Raw genomic sequence first — 26,909 nt, forward strand, 5'->3', positions numbered from 1 at the left:
TTCCTGGCCCATTTATTGGGAATTTCCATGGAATTTTCTGTTTGTTCCGGAACCTTCTCAGAGGCGCAGCAATAAACCATGGACACCCCCATCATTCCATTCATTTATTGAGGATTTCCATGGAATTTTCTGTTTGTTCCGGAACCTTCTCAGAGGCGCAGCAATAAACCATGGACACCCCCATCATTCCATTCATTTATTGGGAATTCCCATGGAATTTCCGGATGTTTCCAGAACCTTCTCAGAGGCGGAGCAATGAACCATGGACACCCCCATAATTCCATTCATTTATTGGGAATTTCCATGGAATTTCTGGATTGTTCTGGAACCTTCTCAGAGGCGGAGCAATAAAAGCACAGGGGGACACCCCCAGGTCATTCCTGGCCCATTTATTGGGAATTTCCATGGAATTTTCCGGATGTTTCCAGAACCTTCTCAGAGGCGGAGCAATAAACCATGGACACCCCATTATTCCTTTCATTTATTGGGAATTTCCAAAGGTTCCGGAACCTTCTCAGAGGCGGAGCAATGAACCATGGACACCCCCATCATTCCATTCATTTATTGAGGATTCCCATGGAATTTCCGGATGTTTCCAGAACCTTCTCAGAGGCGGAGCAATGAACCATGGACACCCCATTGTTCCTGACCCATTTATTGGGAATTTCCATGGAATTTTCCATTTGTTCCAGAACCTTCTCAGAGGCGGAGCAATAAACCATGGACACCCCCATTGTTCCTGACCCATTTATTGGGGATTTCCATGGAATTTTCCGTTTGTTCCGGAACCTTCTCAGAGGCGGAGCAATGAACCATGGACACCCCATTGTTCCTTTCATTTATTGTGGATTTCCATGGAATTTTCCGTTTGTTCCAGAACCTTCTCAGAGGCGGAGCAATAAACCATGGACACCCCCATCATTCCATTCATTTATTGAGGATTTCCATGGAATTTCCGGATGTTTCCAGAACCTTCTCAGAGGCGGAGCAATAAACCATGGACACCCCCATCATTCCATTCATTTATTGGGGATTCCCATGGAATTTTCCATTTGTTCCAGAACCTTCTCAGAGGCGGAGCAATAAACCATGGACACCCCCATCATTCCATTCATTTATTGGGAATTCCCATGGAATTTCCGGATGTTTCCAGAACCTTCTCAGAGGCGGAGCAATGAACCATGGACACCCCCATCATTCCATTCATTTATTGGGGATTCCCATGGAATTTTCCATTTGTTCCAGAACCTTCTCAGAGGCGGAGCACGTAGGAGTCGCTGTGGCTCAGGTACCGCACCCAGCGCTGCCCCGGGGGCCCCTGGAGGCGCAGGAAGCGAACGCGGAGCCCGGAGCAGGAATGGGCCGGGAGCTGGAAGGAGCCGTGGGCAGGGCCCAGCTCCAGGCGCCAGCAGCGCCGCAGCACCGGCACCTCCAGCTGCAAAACAGACCAGGAATGTTCGGGAATTATGGGGAAATTTCAGGAATTTTTGGGGAATTTTTTGTGATTTTTTTCGGGAATTTTTTGGAAATTTTTTCTGATTTTTTTGGATTTTTTTCTGATTTTTTTGTGATTTTTTCTGATTTTTTTAGTGATTTTTTGTGATTTTTTAGGAATTTTTTGTGATTTTTTCACCAATTTTTCGGGATTTTTTGGGAATTTTTTCTGATTTTTTTTGTGAATTTTCTGTGATTTTTTGTGATTTTTTTTGGTGATTTTTCGGCAATTTTTTGTGATTTTTTTCGCCAATTTTATGGGATTTTTTGGGGATATTTTGGGAATTTTTTGTGATTTTTTTGTGATTTTTTCTGATTTTTTCTGATTTTTTTGTGATTTTTTTGGTGATTTTTTAGTGATTTTTTCGTGATTTTTTGCCAATTTTTTGTGATTTTTTTCACCAATTTTTCGGGATTTTTTGGGAATTTTTTCTGATTTTTTTCTGATTTTTTGAGAATTTTTCTGATTCTTTTTGGTGATTTTTTGGTGATTTTTCTAGTGATTTTTTAGTGATTTTTTCCGATTTTTTCTGATTTTTTTGTGATTTTTTGGTGATTTTTTTTCTGATTTTTTGGCAATTTTTTGTGATTTTTTGCCATTTTTCGGGAATTTTTTTCTGATTTTTTTCTGATTTTTTCAGGATTTTTTTGGCGATTTTTTGTGATTTTTTTCACCAATTTTTCAGGATTTTTTTCTGATTTATTGTGACTTTTTTGGGGGAATTTTGGGGACATTAAGATATTTGGGATTTTTAGGAATTTTTGGGGATGTTCTGGAGCTGTTTGTGGTTTTTGGGAGCTGGAAGGAGCCGTGGGCAGGGCCCAGCTCCAGGCGCCAGCAGCGCCGCAGCACCGGCACCTCCAGCTGCAAAACAGACCAGGAATGTTGGGGATTTTTTGGGAATTTTTTGTGATTTTTTTGGTGATTTTTTAGTGATTTTTTCGTGATTTTTTGCCAATTTTTTGTGATTTTTTTCACCAATTTTTCGGGATTTTTTGGGAATTTTTTCTGATTTTTTGGTGATTTTTTAGTGATTTTTTTAGTGATTTTTTCCGATTTTTTCTGATTTTTTTGTGATTTTTTTTGTGATTTTTCGGCAATTTTTTGTGATTTTTTCACCAATTTTTCAGGATTTTTGGGGGGATTTTTTGGGAATTTTTTGTGATTTTTTTGGTGATTTTTAATGAATTTTTTCTGATTTTTTCTGATTTTTTTCTGATTTTTTTTTAGTGATTTATTGTGATTTTTTTCACCAATTTTTTGGGATTTTTTCTGATGTTTTGGGAATTTTTTCTGAATTTATTCTGATTTTTTGTGATTTTTTTCTGATTTTTTCAGTGATTTTTTGTGATTTTTTTGCCAATTTTTCAGGAATTTTTTCTGATTTTTTGGTGATTTTTCGGCAATTTTTTGGAATTTTTTTCACCAATTTTCAGGATTTTTTTTCTGATTTATTGTGACTTTTTTGGGGGAATTTTGGGGACATTAAGATATTTGGGATTTTTAGGATTTTTTGGGAGCTGGAAGGAGCCGTGGGCAGGGCCCAGCTCCAGGCGCCAGCAGCGCCGCAGCACCGGCACCTCCAGCTGCAAAACAGACCAGGGGATTTTCAGGAATTTTCAGGAATTTTCAGGAATTTTTTGGGATTTTTTGGGAATTTTTTCTGATTTTTTGGTGATTTTTTGGTGATTTTTCGGTGATTTTTTCACCAATTTTTCGGGATTTTTTGGGAATTTTTTTCTAATTTTTTTCTGATTTTTTTCTGATTTTTTTTCTGATTTTTTCGGTAATTTTTTGTGATTTTTGGGAATTTTTGGGGATATTTTGGGAATTTTTTCTGATTTTTTGGTGATTTTTTAGTGATTTTTTGGTGATTTTTCAGGAATTTTTTGTGATTTTTTTCACCAATTTTTTGGGATTTTTTGGGAATTTTTTCTGATTTTTTTCTGATTTTTTGTGATTTTTTTGTGATTTTTTGGCATTTTTTTGTGATTTTTTTCACCAATTTTCCGGGATTTTTTGGGGATATTTTGGGAATTTTTTGTGATTTTTGGGGGATTTTTTTCTGATTTTTTGGTGATTTTTTTCTGATTTTTTTCTGATTTTTTTGGCAATTTTTTGTGATTTTTTGCCATTTTTTCGGGAATTTTTTCTGATTTTTTTTCTGATTTTTTGGTGATTTTTTAGTGATTTTTTTAGCAATTTTTTGTGATTTTTTCACCATTTTTTCAGGATTTTTTGTGGGGATTTTGTGGGGATTTTTAGGATGATTTTTAGGGGGATTTTTGTGGGGATTTTCCTGGGGATTTTGGATAAATTTGGGATTTTTTGGGGGATTTTTTGGGGGATTTTTTTGGGAATTTTTTGGGGCTTTTTTGGGGGATTTTTTTTGGGGATTTTTGGACAGATTTTCCTGGGGGTTTTGGGATAAATTTGGGATAAATTTGGGATAAATTTGGGGCCGTTCTGACCTTGAAGAGTGCGGAGAGCTGGGAGCCCCCCTGGATTTTGGGGATTTTTTGGGGATTTTTTGGGAATTTTTTGGGGGATTTTTTGGGGGATTTTTGGACAGATTTTCCTGGGGATTTTGGGATAAATTTGGGATTTTTTGGGGGATTTTTTGGGGATTTTTTTAGGGATTTTTGGGGGATTTTTTTGGGAATTTTTTGGGGGATTTTTGGGCAGATTTTCCTGGGGATTTTGGGATAAATTTGGGATAAATTTGGGATAAATTTGGGGTTTTTTTGGGAGCAATTCTGACCTTGAAGAGGGCGGAGAGCTGGGAGCCCCCCTGGATTTTGGGGATTTTTTGGGGGATTTTTTTGGGGATTTTTGGGCAGATTTTCCTGGGGATTTTGGGATAAATTTGGGATAAATTTGGGGCCGTTCTGACCTTGAAGAGTGCGGAGAGCTGGGATCCCCCCTGGATTTTGGGGATTTTTGGGGGGATTTTTTTGGGGATTTTTTTGAATTTTGTGGGGGATTTTTTTGGGATAAATTTGGGAATTTTGGGGCAATTCTGACCTTGAAGAGGGCGGAGAGCTGGGATCCCCCCTGGATTTTGGGGATTTTTTTGGGGATAAATTTGGGGATTTTGTGGGAATTTTTTTGGGGTATTTTTGGGCAGATTTTCCTGGGGATTTTGGGATAAATTTGGTATAAATTTGGGGTTTTTTTGGGGCAATTCTGACCTTGAAGAGTGCGGAGAGCTGGGATCCCCCCTGGATTTTGGGGATTTCCCAGCGGATGCTGCGCGAGCTCGGCTCCAGCTCGGCCGCTTGGTCGGGGCTGCTCAGCTCCTGAGAGAGGCTGGGGAGGGAAAATGGGGATAAATCCCAAAATTCCCAGCCCAAATCCCAGAATTCCCCCCAATCCCACAATCCCAAAGGTTCCCTGGAGGGTCCCACAAAAAAATCCGCTTCAAAATACCCCAAAATTCACCCAAAATACCCAAAAATTCACCCAAAAATTCACCCAAAAAAGCCCTGAAAATTCACCCAAAAAATCACCAAAAAAAGCCCTGAAAATTCACCCAAAATACCCAAAAATTCACCCAAAATACCCAAAAATCCACCCAAAAAATCACCAAAAAAAGCCCTGAAAATTCACCCCAAAAATCCCTGAAAATTCACCCAAAAAAGCCCTGAAAATTCACACAAAAAGCCCAAAAATTCACCCAAAAAAGCCCTGAAAATTCCCCAAAAAAGCCCTGAAAATTCACCCAAAATACCCAAAAATTCACCCAAAAAGCCCTGAAAATTCCCCAAAAAAAGCCCTGAAAATTCCCTCAGATTGTGCCCCAAAATTTGGGATGAAATCCCGAAATTCCCATCCTCAAATTCCCAAAAATTCCCTGGAGGTTCCCAAAAAAATCCGCTTCAAAATACCCCAAAAATTCACCCAAAATACCCAAAAATTCACCAAAAAAGCCCTGAAAATTCACCCAAAAAAGCCCCAAAAATTCCCTCAGATTCTGCCCCAAAATTTGGGATGGAATCCCAAAATTCCCACCCCAAATCCCAAAATTCCCACCCCAAATCCCAAAATTCCCCTCGAGATTCCCAAAATTTCTGCTCCAAATCCCCTCAAAAATTCCCCCAAAAAATCCCTGAAAATTCCCTCAGATTCTGCCCCAAAAACCTGGGATTCAAACCCAAAATTCCACCCCAAAAATTCCCCAAATTCCACCCCAAAAATTCCCCAAAATTCCACCCCAAAAATTCCCAAAATTCCCCCTGGAGATTCCCCAAAAAATCCGCTTTGAATTCCCTCCAAATTCCCCCAAAATCCCTCAAAATTCCCTTGGATTCCCTCCCCAAAATCCGAAATTCATTCCCAAAATTTGGGATTCAATCCCGAAATTCCCCCACAAATCCCAAAATCCCCAAAATTCCCCCACAAATCCCCCCAAAATTCCACCAGAATTCCCAGAAATTGCCACAAAATCCCCAAAATTCCCCCAAAATTCCCAAAAAATTCCCACAAATTCCCCCCAGAATTTGGGATTCTCCCCCCAGGGTTCCCCAAATTCCCCAAAAATTCCCAAAATTCCCAAAAATTCCCAAAATTCCCCAAAATCCCCACCTGGTGACGCCTTTGGGCACCGGGAGCTGCAGGCGGACGTTGACGGCGTGGCTGAAATTGGGGGAAATTTGGGAATTTTGGGAAAATTTGGGAAAATTTGGGAATTCTGGGGCGAAATTTGGGATTCTAGGGAGAAAATTTTGAATTTTGGGGGGAAAATTTGGGATTTTGGGGGGAATTTGGGGGGAAAATTGGGATTTTGGGAGCAAAGCTGGGAATTTTGGGGGGAAAATTTGGGAATTTTTTGGGAAATTTGGGATTTTAGGGAGAAAGTTTTGAATTTTGGGGGAAAATTTGGGAATTCTGGGGCAAAATTTGGGATTTTAGGGAGAAAATTGGGAATTTTGGGGATGAAATTTGGGAATTTTGGGAGCAAATTTTGAATTTTGGTGGCAAAATTTGGGAATTTTGGGGAAAATTTGGGGAAAATTTGGGATTTTAGGGAGAAAATTTGGGATTTTAAGGGGGAAAATTTGGGAAAATTTAGGAATTTTGGGGCAAAATTTGGGATTTTAGGGAGAAAATTTTGGTAGCAAAATTTGGAATTTTAAGGGGGAAAATCTGGGATTTTTTGGGGAAAATTTGGGAATTTTTTTGGAAATTTGGGATTTTGGGGGGAGATTTGGGAATTCTGGGAAAATTTGGGATTCTAGGGAGAAAATTTTGAATTTTGGTGGGAAAATTTGGGATTTTAAGGGGAAATTTGGGAATTTTGGGGCAAAATTTGGGATTTTAGGGAGAAAATTTTGGTACCAAAATTTGAAATTTTAAGGGGGAAATTTGGGAATTCTGGGGCAAAATTTGAGATTTTAGGGAAAAAGTTTTGAATTTTGGGGGGAAAATTTGGGATTTTTTGGGGGAAAATTTGAGATTTTGAGGATGAAATTTGGGATTTTGGTGGGAAAATTCGGGAATTTTTTGGGAAATTTGGAATTTTTGGGGAAATTTGGGAATTCTGGGGGTCCCAGGTGGCTGAAAATTCCAGGATTTTCCCAGAAATTCCGGAATTTTCCCAAATTTCACCTTTTTGGGGGGAGGTCGCAGCGCAGCTTCAGGTAAATGCGGATCCTGGGGGGAAAAAGGCAAAAATTGGGAAAAATTCCCAGAAATTTGGGAGGGAAATCCCAGAAATGTTTGGGAGCTCCCTCAGGGGGTGGGGAAGGGGAAAATCTCCCAAAAAAAACCCCAAAAATTTGGGATTTTCCTGAAAATTGGGGCCAAAAATGAGGGGGAAATCCCTAAAAATTGGGGAAAATCCAGAAAAAGTGGGAGAAAAATAAAAATATCAGGAAAATCCCTAAAAATGATCCCAAAAATCCCAAAAAAAAAAAAATTAAAAAATAAATCACCCAAAAAATCCCAAATAACCCAGGGAAAAAATCTCAAAAAAAAAAATCCCAGAAAATTCAGGAAAAAAAAAAATCACCAAAAAAACCTAAATAAGCCAGAAAAAAATTACAAAAAAATCTCAAAAAATCCAGAAAAAATATTTTCAAAAATTACCAAAAAATCCCAAATAACCCAGAAAAAAAATCTCAAAAAAAAATCCCCAAAAAATCACAAAAAATCACAAAAAAATCCCCAAAAAAATCAGAAAAAAATCACCAAAAAATCTTTAAAAATCCCCCCAAAAATCCCACAAAACCCAGCAAAAAAACCCCAAAAAAACCCCAAAAAATCAGAAAAAATTCACAAAAAATCCCAAATAACCCAGAAAAAAAAAATCTCAAAAATCCAGAAAAAAATCCCAAAAAAGCCAGAAAAAAATCTCAAAAATCCTCAAAAATCCAGAAAAAAAAAATCCCCAAAAATCAGAAAAAAAATCCCAAAAAATCCCCAAAAAAATCTCAAAAAAATCCCCAAAAATTCAGAAAAAAATCACAAAAAAACCCCAAAAATTCCCAAAAAATCCCAACTAACCCAGAAAAAAATCTCAAAAATCCAGAAAAAAAAATCCCAAAAAATCCCAAATAACCTGGAAAAAAATCTCAAAAACATCCCCAAAAAAATCACAAAAAATCCCAAATAACCTGGAAAAAAATCTCAAAAAATCCCCAAAAAATCAGAAAAAAATCACAAAAAAATCCCCCAAAAAATCCCCCCCCAAAAATCCCAAAAATCCGGACAAATCCTAAAAAAAACCGCCAAAAATCTCAAATAACCCAGAAAAAAATCTCAAAAAAAAATCCACAAAAAATCAGAAAAAAGTCTCAAAAAATCCCCAAAAAATCCGAAAAAAATCACAAAAAAATCCTAAAAATCCCCCAAAAAATCTCACAAAACCCAGCAAAAAAACCCCAAAAAATTCCCAAAAATTCCCAAAAATTCCCAAAAAAAACCCCTGGAATCGTCACCTTCCGAGGGCTCGGTGTCCACGGAGGGGAAGAGGCGAAAGGGGAGCGGGGTCGGGAGCTCGTCCATCACCTGGTACTGCATCAGCGTCATCTGGGGGAAAAATCCCAAAAAATATCCTAAAAATATCCCAAAATATCCTAAAATATCCTACAAATATTCAAAATCTTAAAATCCCCGTTTTTCCCCCAAAAAAATCGCCTCAGAATTCCCTTTTTCCATGAAAAAATCGCATTTTTTCCCTCAAAAATCCCCCCAAAATCCCAGCTTTGTCCCCAAAAATTCCCATTTTTTAGCCTTGAAATTCCCTTTTTTTTCTCTCCCCAAAATCTCCCTAAAATCCTATTTTTCCCCAAAAAATTCCCTTAAAATTTCTGTTTTTCCCTAAAAAATCCCCCAAAATTCCCTTTTTTCCCCTCAAAACCCCCATTTTTCCTCCCTTAAAATCCCATTTTTCCCCCTCAAAAAAACCCCATTTTCCCCCAAAAAAATCCCCCCTTAAAATCCCATTTTTCCCCTCAAAACCCCCATTTTCCCCCTCAAAAAAACCCCATTTTCCCCCCTCAAAATCTCCATTTTCCCCCCTCAAAATTCCCATTTTTCCCCCCTCAAAACCCCCCTTAAAGTCCCATTTTGCCCCCTTACAAATCCCATTTTTCCTCTCAAAAAACCCCATTTTCCCCCCTTACAAATCCCATTTTCCCCCCCCCAAAAACCCCCATTTTTGCCCCCTTATAATCCCATTTTTCCCCCTCAAAAAACCCCATTTTCCCCCCCTCAAAATTCCAATTTTCCCCCCAAAAAAACCCCCATTTTCCTCCCTTAAAATCCCATTTTTCCCCCTCAAAAATCCCCCCAAAACCCCCCATTTTTCCCCCCTTACAAATCCCATATCCCCCCTTAAAAAAACCCCATTTCCCCCCTAAAAATCCATTTTCCTCCTCAAAAATCCCCATTTTTCCCCCAAAAAAATCCCCCCCCCAAAATCCCCATTTTCCCCCCTCAAAACCCCCCTTAAAGTCCCATTTTTCCCCTCAAAAAAACCCCATTTTCCCCCCTTAAAACCCCATATTTCCCCTCAAAAATCCCCCCAAAACCCCCATTTTTCCCCCTCAAAACCCCCCTTAAAGTCCCATTTTTCCCCTCAAAATCCCCATTTTCCCCTCAAAATTCCCATTTTTCCCCCTCAAAATCTCCATTTTCCCCCCGCAAAATTCCCATTTTCCCCCCTCAAACCTCCATTTTCCCCCCTTAAAATCCCATTTCCCCCCCCCAAAACCCCCATTTTTCCCCCCTAAAAATCCCATTTTTCCCCCCCAAAATTCCCATTTTCCCCCCTCAAAACCTCAATTTCCCCCCTTACAAATCCCATTTTTCCCTCCCAAAATTCCCATTTTTCCCCCTCAAAACCCCCATTTTTCCCCCCTCAAAAGCCCCCTTAAAGTCCCATTTTTCCCCCCTTAAAATCCCATTTCCCCCCCTTATAATCCCATTTTCCCCCCTAAAATTCCTTTTTCCCCCCTCAAACCCCCATTTCCCCCTCAAAAAAAAAACCATTTTCCCCCCCAAAATTCCCTTTTTCCCCTCAAAACCCCCCATTTCCCCCCTCAACCCCCCATTTTCCCCCCCAATTCCCCCAACCTCCCCAATATCCGAATTTCCCCCCAAAATGTCCCAAATTCCGGGATTTTTTCCCCGTTTTTTGACCTCTCCGGGGTTGGGGGTGGCCCTGAGGACGCGGCCGGTGCCGAACTCGTCCAGGCGCACGGAGCTGTGGAACCAAACCTCGTCCACCCTCACGGGGGTGCCGTAACCTGAGGGAAAATCCCGGAAAATCCCGGAAAATTCCGGAAAATTCCCAAAATTCCGGGAAATTCCCAACATTCCGGAGAATTCCGAGGAGTTTCTGAGCGGCTGAGGTGGGTCTGGGGTGTTTAAAGTGGATTTTAAGGGGGGGAAAAAAGGGGATTTTGGAGGGGTTTGTAAAGGTGGTGGGGAGGATTTTGGGGATTCTGGAAAATTCCAGGGAATATCTGAGGGGGTTTTGGGGTGTTTTATGTGGGGTTGTAGGGGGAAAAATTGGAATTTTGGGGGTTAAAAAGGGGAGTGGAATGGGATGGGAAAGGGAAAAAATGGGATTTTTTTTTAAGGGGGGGGAATTCGAGGATTCTGGAAAATTCCAGGAAGTTTTGGGGCCTTGAGGGGGTTTTGAATGTGGGGGTTTAGGGGGGAAAAAGGGAATTTTGGGGGAGTAAAAGGTGTTTGGAAGGTGATAAAAAGGGAAAAAATGGGGATTTTGGGGAATTCTAGAAAATACCGGGAAATCTGGGGGGGGTCTGAGGGGGTTTTGGGGTGTTTGAAGGGGAAAAGGGGGAAAAACTGGAATTTTGGGGGGTAAAAAAGGCTTTGGGATGTGATGGGAATGGAAAAATGAGGATTTTGAGGGAAAGTTTGCATTTTTGGGGGAAATTTTGGGGGAATTTTGGGAGAAATTTGGGGAAATTAAAGGGAATTTTGTGAGGTAAAAAGGTCCTGGAAGGGAAAAAAAAAGGGCGGGAAAAGGGGTTTGGGGAGGATTTTGAGGGGAATTTGGGAATTTTTGGGGTTAGGGGTCCTGGCAGGGATTTTGGGGAAGATTTTGGGGTCCCCAATAATTTTGGGGGGGTTCTCACCCCTCAGCTCCGATTTTCCCACACAAAATTCCTCCGTGAGGCCGATCCGCAGCTCTGGGGGCACAAAGTGGGGTCAGGGACCCCAAAACCCACCCGGGACCCCCCAAAATCCACTCAGGATCCCCCAAAAAAATTATTGGGATCCCCCCAAGTCCCGAATTCCCTCAAAACCCCCAAAATTCCCTCACAATTCCCCCCAAATTCCCTTTTCCCGCCCCTTTTCTCCCTTCCAGGACCCTTTTGCCCTCACGGAATTCTCTTTAATTTTCCCAAAATTCCCCCAAAATCACCTCAAATTTCCCCCAAAAATTTGTGACCCTCCAAAATCAATCAAGGACTCCCAAATTTCCTCAAAAATTCCCAAAATTCCCTCCAAATTCCTCCAAAATCCTTTTTCCCGCCCCTTTTTTCTCCCTTCCAGGACCCTTTTGCCCTCACGGAATTCTCTTTAATTTTCCCAAAACTCCCCCAAAATCACCTCAAATTTCCCCCCAAAAATTTGTGACCCTCCAAAATCAATCAAGGACTCCCAATTTTCCTCAAAATTCCCGAAAATCCCTTCAAAATTCCCCCAAATTCCCTTTTCCCGCCCTTTTTTCCCCCTTCCAGGACCCTTTTGCCCTCACGAAATTCCCTTTAATTTCCCCAAATTTATCCCAAAATTCCCCCCAAAATTCAACCCCAAAATTTTTAGGATCCTCCAGAATCATTCCAGGACTCTCAAATTCCCCAAAATTCCCTCAAATCCCCTCAAAAATTCCCAAAATTCCCTCAAAATTCCCCCAAATTCCCTTTTCCCGCCCCTTTTTTCCCCCTTCCAGGACCCTTTTGCCCTCACGAAATTCTCTTTAATTCTCCTTAAATTCCTCCAAATTCCCCCCAAAATTTTGGGGAATTCCTCAACTTTCCCCTCAAACTCCCCCAACTCTGAGATATCCCCCCTAAAAATTTGCATTTTCTACCTCAAAATTCGATTTTTCCTCAGCAAAACTTTGGATTTTCTGCCTCAAAATCGGATTTTTTCCCCTCCCAAAATCGCATTTTTCCCCGCCCAAAATCGCATTTTTCCCCCCCAAAACCGCCCAAATTTCATTTTTTTCCCCCCATTTTTTTCAGGCACCCCCAGAAATTCCAGATATTCCAAAAAAAAAAACCCCAAATTTACCCAAAAATCCCCATTTTCCCCCCAAAATTCGGAATTACCTGTGCAGGGGGGCAGGTAGGACTTGAGGCGGATCTCGCCCTGCACATCGACCTTCAGGGGGGTGCCCTGGCCCAAAAATCGGAATTTTGGGGTTTTTTGGGCTGAAAAAGCCAAATCTGGGGGCGGATTTTGGGTTTTTTGGGGTTTTTTGGGGTTTTTTGGGTTTTTTTGGGGTTTTTGGGGCTCACGTTGGCAGCGATGACGACCGAGAGGCGCTCGAGGACGTCCACGAAAACCTCGGACTTGAGGGGCTGAGGAGAGGTCGGGGTGAAATTGGGATTTTTTGAGGTTATTTTTGGGATTTTTTGGTAATTTTGGGGATTTTTAGGGGGAATTGTTGGGGGAATTTTTGGGGGAATTTTGGGGGAATTTTTGAGGTTTTTTTGGAGTCTTGGGGGGATTTTTTGAGGATTTTGGGGGAATTTTGAGGAATTTTTGGGGGAGTTTTGAAGAATCTTTTGAGGTTTTTTTAATGGAATTATGGGGGAGTTTTGGGGGATTTTTTTGCTGATTTTTTGAGATGATTTTTGGGGAAATTTTGAGGAATTTTTAGGGAACTTTTTGGGATATTTCATTGAAAAATTGGGGTTTTTTTGCTGATTTTTGGGGGGATTTTTGAGGTGATTTTTTGGGATATTTCATGGAAAATACGAATTTTTTTGCTGATTTTTGGGGTATTTTTTGGAGATTTTTCATGTAATTATAGGGGGTTTTGGGGATTTTTTTGCTGATTTTGGGGGGATTTTTGAGGTGATTTTTTGGGGAATTTTTTGGGATATTTCATGGAAAAATTGAAATTTTTTGCTGATTTTTGAGGGATTTTTGGGGATTTTTTTTCTATTTTCAGGGCGATTTTGGGGGCATTTTTAATCTATTTTTAGGGGGATTTATTTGCATTTTTTGAGGATTTTTGGGGTATTTTTTTTTGAGATTTTTCATGTAATTATGGGGGATTTCTGAGGTGATTTTTTGGGAAATTTTTGGGGATATTTCATGAAAAAATTGAAATTTTTTTTGCTGATTTTTGACAGATTTTTTGGGATTTTTTTTCTATTTTCAGGGCGATTTTTAGGGAGATTTTGGGGGGCATTTTGGGGGATTTTCCATGGAATTTTGGGGAATTTTCCATGGAATTTTGGGGAATTTTTCATGGAATTTTGGGGGGTTTTCCATGGAATTCCATGGAATTTTGGGGGATTTTCCATGGAATTTTGGAGAATTTTTCATGGAATTTTTGGGGAATTTTTCATGGAATTTTGGGGGGTTTTCCATGGAATTTTTGGGGGATTTTCCATGGAATTTTGGGGAATTTTTCTGGGGAATTTTGGGGGATTTTCCATGGAATTTTGGGGAATTTTTCTGGGGAATTTTTCATGGAATTTTGGGGGGTTTTCCATGGAATTTTGGGGAATTTTTCTGGGGAATTTTCCATGGAATTTTGGGGGATTTTCCATGGAATTTTTGGGGAATTTTTGGGGAATTTTTCATGGAATTTTGGGGGGGTTTCCATGGAATTTTGAGGGGTTTTCCATGGAATTTTGGGGAATTTTTCTGGGGCATTTTGGGGGATTTTTCATGGAATTTTGGGGAATTTTTCTGCGGAATTTTGGGGAATTTTTCTGCGGAATTTTGGGAATTTTCCATGGAATTTTGGGGAATTTTTCATGGAATTTTGGGGAATTTTCCATGGAATTTTGGATAATTTTTCATGGAGTTTTTGGGGAATTTTCCATGGAATTTTTGGGAATTTTTGGGGTTTCCCACCTGGTCCCCCCTGGGCGGGGGGAGGGGTCTGGTGGCCGCCCCCCCCGGCACCACCCGGCTCTGCTGCGTCTCCGCCCCGAACTGAAAACAACCAAAAAAGGGAAAATTTGGGATTTTCCAGGAATTTTGGGGGTTTGATAGAGAATTTGGGGTTTTCTGGAGAATTTGGGGTTTTTTTTCCAGGAAATTTGGGGTTTTTTCCAGAGAATTTTGGGTTTTTCTGAAAAATTTGGGGTTTTTTTTCCCAGGAAATTTGGGGTTTTTTTGGGAGAATTTTGGGGTTTTTCCAGGAATTTTGGGTTTTTTTCTCAGGAATTTTTCCCAAGAATTTTTGGGGTTTTTTTCCCAGGAATTTTGGGGTTTTTTCCCAGGAATTTTTCGTGGTTTTTACCAAGAACTTTTGGGTTTTTTTCCCCAGGAATTTTGGGGTTTTCTGGAGAATTTGGGGTTTTTTTCCCCCAGGAATTTCAGTGTTTTTTCCCAGGAATTTTGGGGGTTTTTCCCAGAAATTTCTGTGTTTTTTCTTACCAGAAAATTTTGTGTTTTTTTCCCAGGAATTTTGTGGTTTTTTCCCAGGAACTTTGGGCTTTTTTTCTCAGGAATTTTTTCCCAGGAATTTTTGTGGTTTTTTTCCCAGGAATTTTGGGGTTTTTTTTTTCCCAGGAATTTCTGTGTTTTCCCCAGGAATTTTGGGGTTTTTTTTGGTTTTTTTCCCCAGGAATTTCTGGGTTTTTTCCCCAGGAATTTGGTTTTTTTCCCAGGAACTTTGGTTTTTTTTTTTTCCCAGGAATTTTGGGATTTTTTTCCCAGGAATTTTGCGTTTTCTTCCAGGAATTTTAGGGTCTTTCCCCAGGAATTTTGGGGTTTTTTTCTCAGGATTTTTTCCCAGGAATTTCTGTGTTTTTTCCCAGGAATTTTGGGGTTTTTCCCACAAATTTCTGTGTTTTTCCCTGGAATTTGGGTTTTGTTTCCCCAGTAATTTCTGTTCTTTCCCAGAAATTTGGGGTTTTTTCCCAGGAATTTTGGTTTTTTTTTCCCAGGAATTTTTCCCAGGAATTTCTGTGGTTTTCCCCAGTAATTTCTGTTTTTTCCCCAGGAATTTCTGGGTTTTTTCCCCAGAAATTTGGTTTTTTTCCCAGGAATTTTGGCTTTTTTTTTTTCAGGAATTTTTTCCCAGGAATTTCTGTGTTTTTCCCAGGAATTTTGGGGGTTTTCCCCAGGAATTTCTGTGTTTCCCCCAGTAATTTTGGGGTTTTTTCCCCAGAAATTTGGTTTTTTTCCCAGGAATTTTGGCTTTTTTTTTCAGGAATTTTTTCCCAGGAATTTCTGTGTTTTTTCCCAGGAATTTTGGGGTTTTTCCCAGGAATTTTGGGGGTTTTCCCCAGGAATTTTGTGGGTTTTTCTGGAGAATTTTTGGGTTTTTTTCCCAGGAATTCTGGGGTTTTTTCCCAGAAATTTTCAGGTTTTTTTCCCAAGAATTTTGGGGTTTTTTCCCACAAATTTTGGGGGTTTTTTCTCAGGAATTTTTCCCACAAATTTCTGTGTTTTTCCCCAGGAATTTTGGGGTTTTTTCCCATAAATTTCTGTGTTTTTTCCCCAGGAATTTCTGTGTTTTCCCCCAGTAATTTTGGGTTTTTTTCCCCAGGAATTTCAGTGTTTTCCCCAGGAATTTTGGGGTTTTTTTCCCAGTAATTTTGGGATTTTTTCCCCAGGAATTTTGGGATTTTTTTCCCCAGGAATTTTGGGTTTTTTTCCCATAAATTTCTGTGTTTTTTCCCAGGAATTTCTGTGTTTTTCCCCAGGAATTTTGGGGTTTTTTTTCCCAGGAATTTCTGTGTTTTCTCCCAGGAATTTTGTTTTTTTTTTTCCCAGGAATTTTTCCCAGGAATTTCTGTGGTTTTCCCCAGTAATTTCTGTTTTTTCCCCAGGAATTTCTGGGTTTTTTCCCCAGAAATTTGGTTTTTTTCCAAGGAATTTTGGGCTTTTTTTCCCAGGAATTTTTTCCCAGGAATTTCTGTGTTTTTTCCCAGGAATTTTTTCCCAGGAATTTCTGTGTTTTTTCCCATGAATTTCTGTGTTTTTTCCCAGAAATTTTGGGGTTTTTTTGGTTTTTTTTCCCAGGAACTTTGGGCTTTTTTTCTCAGGAATTTTCCCCAGAAATTTCTGTGTTTTTTTCCCAGTAATTTTGGGGTTTTTTGGTGTTTTTTTCCCCAGAATTTTGTGTTTTTTCCCAGGAACTTTGGGCTTTTTCTCCCAGGAATTTTTTCCAGGAATTTCTGTGTTTTTTCCCATGAATTTCTGTGTTTTTTCCCAGTAATTTTGGGGTTTTTTGGTGTTTTTTTCCCCAGAATTTTGTGTTTTTTCCCAGGAACTTTGGGCTTTTTTTCTCAGGAATTTTCCCCAGAAATTTCTGGGTTTTTTCCCAGTAATTTTGGGGTTTTTTGGTGTTTTTTGTCCCAGAATTTTGTGTTTTTTCCCAGGAATTTTGGGCTTTTGTTCTCAGGAATTTTCCCCAGAAATTTCTGGTTTTTTTCCCAGTAATTTGGGGTTTTTTGGTGTTTTTTGTCCCAGAATTTTGTGTTTTTTCCCAGGAACTTTGGGCTTTTTCTCCCAGGAATTTTCCCCAGGAATTTTTGTGGTTTTTTCCCAGTAATTTTGGGTTTTTTGGTGTTTTTTGTCCCAGAATTTTGTGTTTTTTCCCAGGAACTTTGGGCTTTTTTTCCCCAGAATTTTGTGTTTTCTCCCAGGATTTTTGAGCTTTTTTTCCCAGGAATTTTTCCCAGAAATTTCTGTGTTTTTTTCCCAGTAATTTTGGGTTTTTTTGGTGTTTTTTGTCCCAGAATTTTGTGTTTTTTCCCAGGAATTTTGGGCTTTTTCTCCCAGGAATTTTTTCCCAGGAATTTCTGTGTTTTTTTCCCAGTAATTTTGGGTTTTTTGGTGTTTTTTCCCCCAGAATTTTGTCTTTTCCCCACTCACCAGCCCCACGGAGCCCAGGTCCAGGAGGTTGAAGGCCTTGGGGGCCTCGGGCTCCGACTGCACCAGGCTCCGGAGCAGCTCCGGGCTCGTGCTCTGGATGTGCCCGAAATCCTGGGAAATGGGCAAAAAATGGGGATTTTGGGGGAAAAAATGGGGAGTTTGGGAATTTTCTGAGGATTTGTGGGGAAAATTGGAGAAAAAACGGGGATTTTTGGGGGAAAAAACGGGGATTTTGGGGTAAAAAACGGGGATTTTGGGGGAAAAACCGGGGATTTTTGGGGTATTTTGGGGATAAAATCGGGGAATTTTGGGGGGAAAAATGGGGATTTTGGGGTAAAATATGGGGATTTTGGGGGAAAGAAATGGGGATTTGGGGAATTTTCTGAGGATTTGTGGGGAAAATCGGGGAAAAAAATGGGGATTTTGGAGGTATTTTGGGGCTAAAAATGGGGATTTTGGGGGAAAATACAGGGATTTTAGGGGAAAAATGGGGAGTTTGGGGGGAGAATGGGGATTTTGGGGAAAAAAAATGGGGATTTTGGGGGGAAAAATGGGGATTTGGGGGAAAAATGGGGAGTTTGGGAATTTTCTGAGGATTTGTGGGGAAAATCAGGGAAAAAACGGGGATTTTTGGGGTAAAAAATGGGGATTTTGGGGGAAAAAACGGGGATTTTGGGGGAAAAACCGGGGATTTTTGGGGGGAAAAATGAGAATTTTGGGGGAATAAAAATGGGGAATTTGGGGGAAAATATGGGGATTTTGGGGAAAAGAAATGGGGATTTTGGGGGGGAAACATGGGGTTTTGGGGTGAAAAATGGGGATTTGGGATAAAAAATGGGGATTTGGGGAATTTTCTGAGGATTTGGGGGAAAATTGTGGAATTTTGGGGGTAAAATCGGGGAATTTTGGGGTAAAATACGGGGATTTTCGGGAAAAATCCAGGAATTTGGGGGGAAAATCGGGGAACTTTAGGGCAAAATTCAGGAATTTGGGGGGAAATCTGGGGATTTGGGGTGAAAAATCCAGGAATTTAGGGAATTTTCTGAGGGTTTGCAGGGAAAATCCAGGAATTTTGGGGGAAAATGCAGGAATTTTGGGGGGAAAAAACGGGGATTTGGGGAAAAATGGGGATTTTGGGAAAAAAAACATGAATTAGGGGGGAAAAATGGGGATTTAGGGCAAAAAAAAAGGGAATTTTGGGGGAAAAGATGGGGATTTTGGGGGCAAAATGGGGATTTTTGGGGAAAATCTGGGGATTTTGGGGAAAGAAAAATGGGGATTTGGGGGAAAAAAAATGGGGATTTGGGGGTAAAATACAGGGATTTTTGGGGAAAAAATGGGGATTTTGGGGGGGGAAAATGGGGATTTTGGGGTAAAATATGGGGAGTTTGGGGGGAAAATGGGAATTTTGGGGGGAAAAATGGGGATTTTGGGGGAAAATCTGGGGCTTTGGGGAGAAAAATGCAGGAATTTGGGGAATTTTCTGAGGATTTGCAGGGAAAATCCAGGAATTTTGGGGGAAAAATCAGGGATTTTAGGGGAAAATATGGGGATTTGGGGGGAAAAATCCCTCCCAGTCCCTCCCAGTATATCCCAGTCCCTCCCAGTCCCTCCCAGTCCCCCCCAGTTCCCTCCCAGTCCATTCCCAGTCCCTCCCAGTCCCTCCCATTCCCTCCCAGTCTATCCCAGTTTATCCCAGTCCATTCCCAGTTCATCCCAGTCCCTCCCAGTCCCTCCCAGTCCCCCCCAGTTCATCCCAGTCCCTCCCAGTTTATCCCAGTCCCTCCCAGTTCATTCCCAGTCCCTCCCAGTTCATTCCCAGTCCCTCCCAGTTCATTCCCAGTCCCTCCCAGTTCATCCCAGTCCCTCCCAGTTTATCCCAGTCCCCCCCAGTCCCTCCCAGTCCCTCCCAGTCCCTCCCAGTCCCTCCCAGTTACCACCAGTTCCTCCAGCAGTTCCCCCACCAGTCCCAGGTTCGTTCCCAGGTTTTTTTCGTTCAGGGGCCCACAGAAATCCCGGAGCAGCGTCACCAGCCTGGGAGCCAGAATGCACAAAATCCAACCAAAAATCCCCAAAATCCAGCCCAAAAATCCCCAAAACTGCACCCAAAAATACCCAAAATCCAGCCCCAAAATTCCAGCCCAAAAATCCCCAAAAATCCCCCAAAATCCAACCAAAAATCCCCAAAATCCAACCAAAAATACCCAAAATCCAACCAAAAATCCCCAAATCCAACCAAAATCCAGCCCAAAAATCCCCCAAATTCCAGCCCAAATTCCAGCCCAAAAATCCCCAAAAGTGCACCCAAAAATCCAGCCCAAAAATCCCCAAAATCCAGCCCAAAAATACCCAAAATCCAACCAAAAATCCCCAAAATCCAACCAAAAATACCCAAAATCCAACCAAAAATCCCCAAATCCAACCAAAATCCAGCCCAAAAATCCCCCAAATTCCAGCCCAAATTCCAGCCCAAAAATCCCCAAAAGTGCACCCAAAAATCCAGCCCAAAAATCCCCAAAATCCAGCCCAAAAATACCCAAAATCCAACCAAAAATCCCCAAAATCCAGCCAAAAAATAGCCAAATTCCAGCCCAAAAATACCCAAAATCCAGCCCAAAAATCCCCAAAATCCAGCCCAAAAATCCCCAAAACTGCACCCAAAAATCCCCCCAAATCCAGCCCAAATTCCAGCCCAAAATACCCAAAATCCAGCACAAAAATCCCCAAATTCCAGCCCAAAATCTCCAAACTCCAGCCCAAAAATTCACCCCAAAAATACCCAAAATTGCACCCAAAATCACACCCAAAATCCTGCCCAAAATCCCCCAAAATCCAGCCCAAAAATCCCCCAAATCCCCCAAAATCCAGCCCAAAAATCCCCAAATTCCAGCCCAAAATCCAGCCCAAAAATCCCCAAAATCGCTCCCAAAAATTCAGCCCAAAATCCCCCAAATCCCCCAAATTCCAGCCCAAAAATCCCCCAAAATCCAGCCCAAAAATACCCAGAATCCAACCCAAAAATCCCCCAAATTCCAGCCCAAATTCCAGCCCAAAAATCCCCAAATTCCAGCCCAAAAATCCCCAAATTCCAGCCCAAAAATCCCTCAAAAAATCCAAAAAAATTCCCCAAATTTCCCCACCTCCTCCCAGACCCCAAAACGCCCCAAAACGCCCCAAAATGCCCCAAATTTGGGGTTTACCTGTTGAGGAACTCGATGACGGTGAAGGGGGAGGCGTCGCCCTCGATGGCGGCCCCGAACAGGAGCCCCCCATGCCTGACGTGGGCAAAATGGAGCCCCCCGAGGGTCTGGGGGCACAGAACTGCTCAGGAACCCCAAAAAACCCAAAATTCACCCCAAAAATCCCCGAGAAATTCGACCAAAATTCACCCAAAAATCCCCGAGAAATTCGACCAAAATTCACCCAAAAATCCCCGCAAAATTCGACCAAAATCCACCCAAAAATCCGCTCGAAATTCGACCAAAATTCACCCCAAAAATCCCCGAGAAATTCGACCAAAATTCGACCAAAATTCACCCCAAAAATCCCCAGAGAAATTCGATCAAAATTCACCCAAAAATCCACCCAAAATTCGACCAAAATCCACCCAAAAATCCCCGAGAAATTCAAACAAAATTCGACCAAAATTCACCCCAAAAATCCCCGAGAAATTCGACCAAAATTCACCCAAAAATCCCCGAGAAATTCGACCAAAATTCAACCAAAATTCAACCAAAAATCCCTGAGAAATTCGACCAAAATTCACCCAAAATTCACCCCAAAAATCCCTGAGAAATTCGACCAAAATCCGCAAAAAATCCACCCCAAAAATCCCCGAGAAATTCGACCAAAATTCACCCAAAAATCCCTGAGAAATTCGACCAAAATTCAACCAAAATCCACCCAAAAATCCCTGAGAAATTCGACCAAAATTCGACCAAAATTCACCCCAAAATCCCCGAGAAATTCGACCAAAATCCGCAAAAAATCCACCCCAAAAATCCCCGAGAAATTCGACCAAAATTCACCCAAAAATCCCTGAGAAATTCGACCAAAATTCAACCAAAATCCACCCAAAAATCCCTGAGAAATTCGACCAAAATTCGACCAAAATTCACCCCAAAATCCCCGAGAAATTCGACCAAAATCCGCAAAAAATCCACCCAAAATCCCCGAGAAATTCGACCAAAATTCGACCAAAATCCACCCAAAAAATCCCCGAGAAATTCGACCAAAATCCGCAAAAAATCCACCCCAAAATCCGCTCAAAATTCGACCAAAATCCACCCAAAATTCAACCAAAAATCCCTGAGAAATTCGACCAAAATTCACCCAAAATCTGCTCGAAATTCGACCAAAATTCGACCAAAATCCACCCAAAAATCCCCGCGAAATTCGACCAAAATCCGCAAAAAATCCACCCAAAAATCCCTGAGAAATTCGACCAAAATCCACCCAAAATTCACCCCAAAAATCACCGAGAAATTCGACTAAAATCCGCAAAAAATCCACCCAAAAATCAGCTTGAAATTCCCCGCAAAATTCGACCAAAATCCACCCAAAAATCCGCTCGAAATTCGACCAAAATCCACCCAGAAATCCCCGCAAAATTCAACCAAAATCCACCCAAAAAATCCCCGTGAAATTCAACCAAAATTCAACCAAAATCCACCCAAAAAATCCCCGAGAAATTTGACCAAAATTCAACCAAAATCCACCCAAAAAATCCCCGAGAAATTCGACCAAAATTCGACCAAAATCCACCCAAAAATCCCCGAGAAATTCGACCAAAATTCGACCAAAATCCACCCAAAAATCCCCGAGAAATTCGATCAAAATTCACCCAAAAATCCCCGCAAAATTCGACCAAAATCCACCCAAAAATCCGCTCGAAATTCGACCAAAATTCACCCCAAAAATCCCCGAGAAATTCGACCAAAATTCGACCAAAATTCACCCCAAAAATCCCCAGAGAAATTCGATCAAAATTCACCCAAAAATCCACCCAAAATTCGACCAAAATTCACCCAAAAATCCCCGAGAAATTCGACCAAAATCCACCCAAAATTCACCCCAAAAATCCCTGAGAAATTCGACCAAAATCCGCAAAAAATCCACCCCAAAAATCCCCGAGAAATTCGACCAAAATTCACCCAAAAATCCCCGAGAAATTCGACCAAAATTCAACCAAAATCCACCCAAAAATCCCTGAGAAATTCGACCAAAATTCGACCAAAATTCACCCCAAAATCCCCGAGAAATTCGACCAAAATCCGCAAAAAATCCACCCAAAAATCCGCTCGAAATTCGACCAAAATTCACCCCAAAATCCCCGAGAAATTCGACCAAAATTCAACCAAAATCCACCCAAAAATCCTCGAGAAATTCGACCAAAATTCGACCAAAATTCACCCCAAAAATCCCCGAGAAATTCGACCAAAATTCGACCAAAATCCACCCAAAAAATCCCCGAGAAATTCGACCAAAATCCGCAAAAAATCCACCCCAAAATCCGCTCGAAATTCGACCAAAATTCACCCCAAAATCCCCGAGAAATTCAACCAAAATCCACCCAAAAATCCCTGAGAAATTCGACCAAAATCCACCCCAAAATTCACCCCAAAATCCTCGAGAAATTCGACCAAAATTCAACCAAAATCCACCCAAAAATCCCCGAGAAATTCGACCAAAATTCGACCAAAATCCACCCAAAAAATCCCCGAGAAATTCGACCAAAATCCGCAAAAAATCCACCCCAAAATTCGACCAAAATCCACCCAAAATTCAACCAAAAATCCCAGAGAAATTCGACCAAAATCCACAAAAAATCCACCCCAAAATCCGCTCAAAATTCGACCAAAATCCACCCAAAAATCCCTGAGAAATTCGACCAAAATTCACCCAAAATCCGCTCGAAATTCGACCAAAATTCACCCAAAAATCCCCGAGAAATTCGACCAAAATCCACCCGAAAATCCGCTCGAAATTCGACTAAAATCCACCCAAAAATCCCTGAGAAATTCGACCAAAATCCACCCCAAAATCCCCGAGAAATTCGACCAAAATTCGACCAAAATCCACCCCAAAATCCCAGAGAAATTCGACCAAAATCCACCCAAAAATCCCTGAGAAATTCGACCAAAATCCACCCAAAATTCACCCCAAAAATCACCGAGAAATTCGACTAAAATCCGCAAAAAATCCACCCAAAAATCAGCTTGAAATTCCCCGCAAAATTCGACCAAAATCCACCCAAAAATCCGCTCGAAATTCGACCAAAATCCACCCAAAAAATCCCCAAGAAATTCAACCAAAATTCAACCAAAATCCACCCAAAAAATCCCCGAGAAATTCGACCAAGATTCAACCAAAATTCACCCCAAAATCCCCGCGAAATTCGACCAAAATTCAACCAAAATTCACCCCAAAAAATCCTCGAGAAATTCAAACAAAATCGACCCAAAAATCCGCTTGAAATTCAACCAAAATTCAACCAAAATCCACCCAAAATTCAACCAAAAATCCCAGAGAAATTCGACCAAAATCCGCAAAAAATCCACCCCAAAATCCGCTCAAAATTCGACCAAAATCCACCCAAAATTCAACCAAAAATCCCTGAGAAATTCGACCAAAATTCACCCAAAATCCGCTCGAAATTCGACCAAAATCCGCAAAAAATCCACCCAAAAATCCCCACAAAATTCGACCAAAATCCACAAAAAATTCACCCAAAAATCCGCTCGACATTCAACCAAAATCTGCAAAAAATCCACCCCAAAATCTGCTCGAAATTTGACCAAACTCCACCCAAAAATCCCCGAGAAATTCGACCAAAATCCGCAAAAAATCCACCCCAAAATCCGCTCGAAATTCGACCAAAATTCACCCAAAATTCACCCAAAAATCCCCGAGAAATTCAACCAAAATCCACCCAAAATCCCCTTAAAATTCAACCAAAATCCACCCAAAAAATCCCCTCAAAATTCGACCAAAATCCACCCAGAAATCCCCGCGAAATTCGACCAAAATCCACCCAAAATTTACCCAAAAATCCCCTCAAAATTCCACCAAAATTCGACCAAAATCCATCCCAAAATCCCCGTGAAATTCGACCAAAATCCACCCAAAAATCCCCGCAAAATTCAACCAAAAATCCGCTCAAAATTCGACCAAAATCCACCCAAAAATCCCCAAGAAATTCGACCAAAATCCACCCAAAAATCCGCTCAAAATTCCCATGGGATTGCGAAAGAACCTACCCAAAATCCCCTCAAAAATCCAGCCAAAATCGCTGCGAAATTCAACCAAAATGGACCCAAAATCCACCCAAAAATCCCCGCAAAATTCGACCAAAATTCAACCAAAATCCACCCCAAAATCCCCGAGAAATTCGACCAAAATCCACCCAAAAATCCGCTCAAAATTCAACGAAAATCCACCCCAAATTCCCGCAAAATTCACCTAAAATCCACCCAAAAATCTGCCCAAAATTCCGCTCAAAATTCACCCAAAATCCACCCTAAAATCCCCGCGAAATTCGACCAAAATCCGCAAAAAATCTGCTTGAAATTCGACCAATTCAACCAAAATCCAACCAAAAATCCGCTCAAAATCCACCCCAAAATCCGCTCAAAATTCAACCAAAATCCACCCAAAAATCCCCGCAAAATTTGACCAAAATCCGCAAAAAATCCCCTCAAAATCCCCTCAAAATTCGACCAAAATCCACCCAAAAATCCCCGCAAAATTCAACCAAAATCCACCCAAAAATCCCCGCAAAATTCAACCAAAATCCACACAAAAATCCCCAAATCATCTCAAAATCTCCTCAGAAATCCCCGAAATCCGCCCAAAAATCCCCACATCCCCCAAATTATCTCAAAATCTTCTCAGAAATCCCCAAAATCCACCCAAAAATCCTCCAAATCTCCAAAATGATCCCAAAATCTCCTCAGAGATCCCCAAAATCCACCCGCAAATCCCAAATTATCTCAAAATCTCCTCAGATATCCCCAAAATCCCCTCAAAATCTCCTCAGATATCCCCAAAATCCACCCAAAAATCCCGAAATCCCCCAAATCATCTCAAAATCTCCTCAGAAATGCCCAAAATCCACCCAAAAATCCCCTCAAAAATCCCCAATTCCCCAAATCATCTCAAAATCTCCTCAGAAATCCCCAAAATCCACCCAAAAGTCCACCCAAAAATACCCAAATCCCCCAAATCATCTCAAAATCTCCTCAGAAATCCCAAAAATCCCCCCAAAAATCCCCAAATTACCTCAAAATCTCCTCAGAAATCCCCAAAATTATCTCAAAATCTCCTCAGAAATGCCCAAAATCCACCCAAAAATCCCCAAATCCCCCAAATTATCCCAAAATCCCCTCAGAAATCCCCAAATCCCCTCAGAAATCCCCAAATCCCCTCACAACGTCCCCCCAAACCCCCTCAAAATCCCCTCAAAATTCCCTCAAAACGCTCCCAAATCCCCCAGACCCCCCCAAACCGCCCCCTTGGCCCCCCCAGATGCCCCCCGAGCCCCCCAGGCCCCCCCGGGCTGCCGGAATTGCCCAAAATCGGCGGAATTTGCCCCAAACCCACCACGAACACCGGGGGCTCCTCCCCCCTCACGGCCGAGAGCCCGCGGTAGAACAGCGCCGTGACGTCACGCGGCGCGCGGGGGGCGGGGCCGCGGAATGGGCGGGGTCAAGGAAATGGGGGAGATTTGGGGGAAATTGGGGAAAAATTGGGGAAATTGGGGGAAAAATTGGAGGAGATTTGGGGGGAATTTGGGGAAAATTTGGGGGAAATTTGGGGCATTTTGGGGGGAAAATTGGGGGAGATTTGGGGGATTTTGAGGGGAAATTTGGGGGGAGATTTGGGGGAAATTTGGGGGAAAATTGGGGAAATTGGGGGAAAATTTGGGGCTTTTTGGGGGGAAATTTGGGGTTAATATGGGGCTTTTTTGGAGAAAATTGGGGGAAATTTGGGGAAAATTTCGGGGAGATTTGGGGGAAAATTTGGGGGATATTTGAAGGAAAATTGGGGCTGATTTGGGGGAAATTTGGGGCATTTTTGGGGGAAATTTGGGGGAAAATTGGGGCTTTTTTGGGGGGAAATTTGGGGAAAATTTGGGGGAGATTTGGGGGAAATTTGAGGGAAATTTGGGAAAAATTGGGGGAGATTTGGGGCATTTTGTGGGGAAATTTGGGGCATTTTTGGGGGAAATTTGGGGGCGATTTTGGGGAAATTTGGGGGAAAATTTGGGCTTTTTTGGGGGGAAAATTGGGGGGAAATTGGGTCATTTTTGGGGGAAAATTGGGGCTTTTTTTGGGGAAATTTGGGGGAAATGTGGGGGAAAATTGGGGGATATTTGGGGGGGATTGAGGGAATTTGGGGGGTCCTGGTTGGGGTCAAGGAAATTTGGGGGCGGTCCTGGGGGGTTTGGGGGAGGTTTGGGGGGGGGGTGAGAGAATTTGGGGGGGTTTGGGGGGTCTGGGGGGGGGGGCAAGGAAATGTGGGGGGGTCCTGGGAGCGGGTTTGGGGATGTTTGGGAGGAACTGGGGATCCGGAGGGGATTTTGGGGGGATTTGGGGGTCCTGGGAGGGTTAAGAGGGGTCTGAAGGGGTTTTGGGGCGGATTTTGGGGTCCCGGGGTGGGTTTTGGGGTGATTTTGGGGGGATTTGGGGCTATTTTGGAGGATACAGTCCCTGTGGATCAGGGGGTCGCCCTTGGAGCTGAGGATGAAGAGCTGGGAAATCATCTGAGGGGGGAGGAGGAAAAACGGGTTCAGAGAGCCCCAAAATTCCCCCCAAATCCCCCCAAATCCCCCCAAAACTGCGCCCCCCCCCAAATCCGAACC

The 26,909-nt window shown here is 41.8% G+C and overlaps 1 protein-coding gene across 5 annotated transcripts; it reads right to left on the reverse strand.

Annotated features, from left to right (window-relative positions):
* Positions 1-171: 171 nt before the first annotated feature.
* Positions 172-26,874, reverse strand: AP4M1 (adaptor related protein complex 4 subunit mu 1). 5 transcript variants are annotated; one of them, XM_071419092.1, is made up of 17 exons: positions 26,753-26,874; positions 25,649-25,743; positions 20,248-20,354; positions 18,985-19,081; positions 17,048-17,158; positions 14,072-14,152; positions 12,496-12,558; positions 12,307-12,373; positions 11,104-11,157; positions 10,139-10,245; positions 8,422-8,524; positions 7,103-7,149; positions 6,080-6,130; positions 4,687-4,804; positions 1,249-1,435; positions 511-789; positions 278-431 (listed from the first exon to the last, which is right to left on the reverse strand). In XM_071419092.1, exons 1-16 carry the CDS (start codon positions 26,808-26,810, stop codon positions 558-560), a joined length of 1,578 nt encoding a protein of 525 aa, XP_071275193.1. In that variant the 5' UTR covers positions 26,811-26,874; the 3' UTR covers positions 278-431; positions 511-557. The 5 variants fall into 5 exon arrangements, with proteins under 5 accessions (XP_071275194.1, XP_071275193.1, XP_071275195.1 ...); XM_071419093.1 differs by lacking the exon at positions 511-789 and having other exon boundaries at positions 172-329; positions 26,753-26,873; XM_071419094.1 differs by lacking the exons at positions 278-431; positions 511-789 and adding an exon at positions 1,011-1,156 and having other exon boundaries at positions 26,753-26,873.
* Positions 26,875-26,909: the final 35 nt, after the last annotated feature.

Source organism: Agelaius tricolor, unplaced genomic scaffold, assembly GCF_023055355.1.
Source record: "Agelaius tricolor isolate 1412-34295 unplaced genomic scaffold, bAgeTri1.0.p SCAF_99, whole genome shotgun sequence".
NCBI classification, from domain to species: domain Eukaryota; kingdom Metazoa; phylum Chordata; class Aves; order Passeriformes; family Icteridae; genus Agelaius; species Agelaius tricolor.

Bases quoted from the DNA above. Each gene is read 5' to 3' on its own strand.
- AP4M1 (XM_071419092.1), bottom strand. From the start codon at position 26,810: ATGATTTCCCAGCTCTTCATCCTCAGCTCCAAGGGCGACCCCCTGATC. The intron at 14,153-17,047 runs GTGAGTGGGGAA...GGTTGTTTTCAG, and splicing joins ACCTGGGCTCCGTGGGGCTG to TTCGGGGCGGAGACGCAGCA. The intron at 1,436-4,686 runs GTCAGAATTGCC...TCTGTTTTGCAG, and splicing joins AGCTCTCCGCACTCTTCAAG to CTGGAGGTGCCGGTGCTGCG.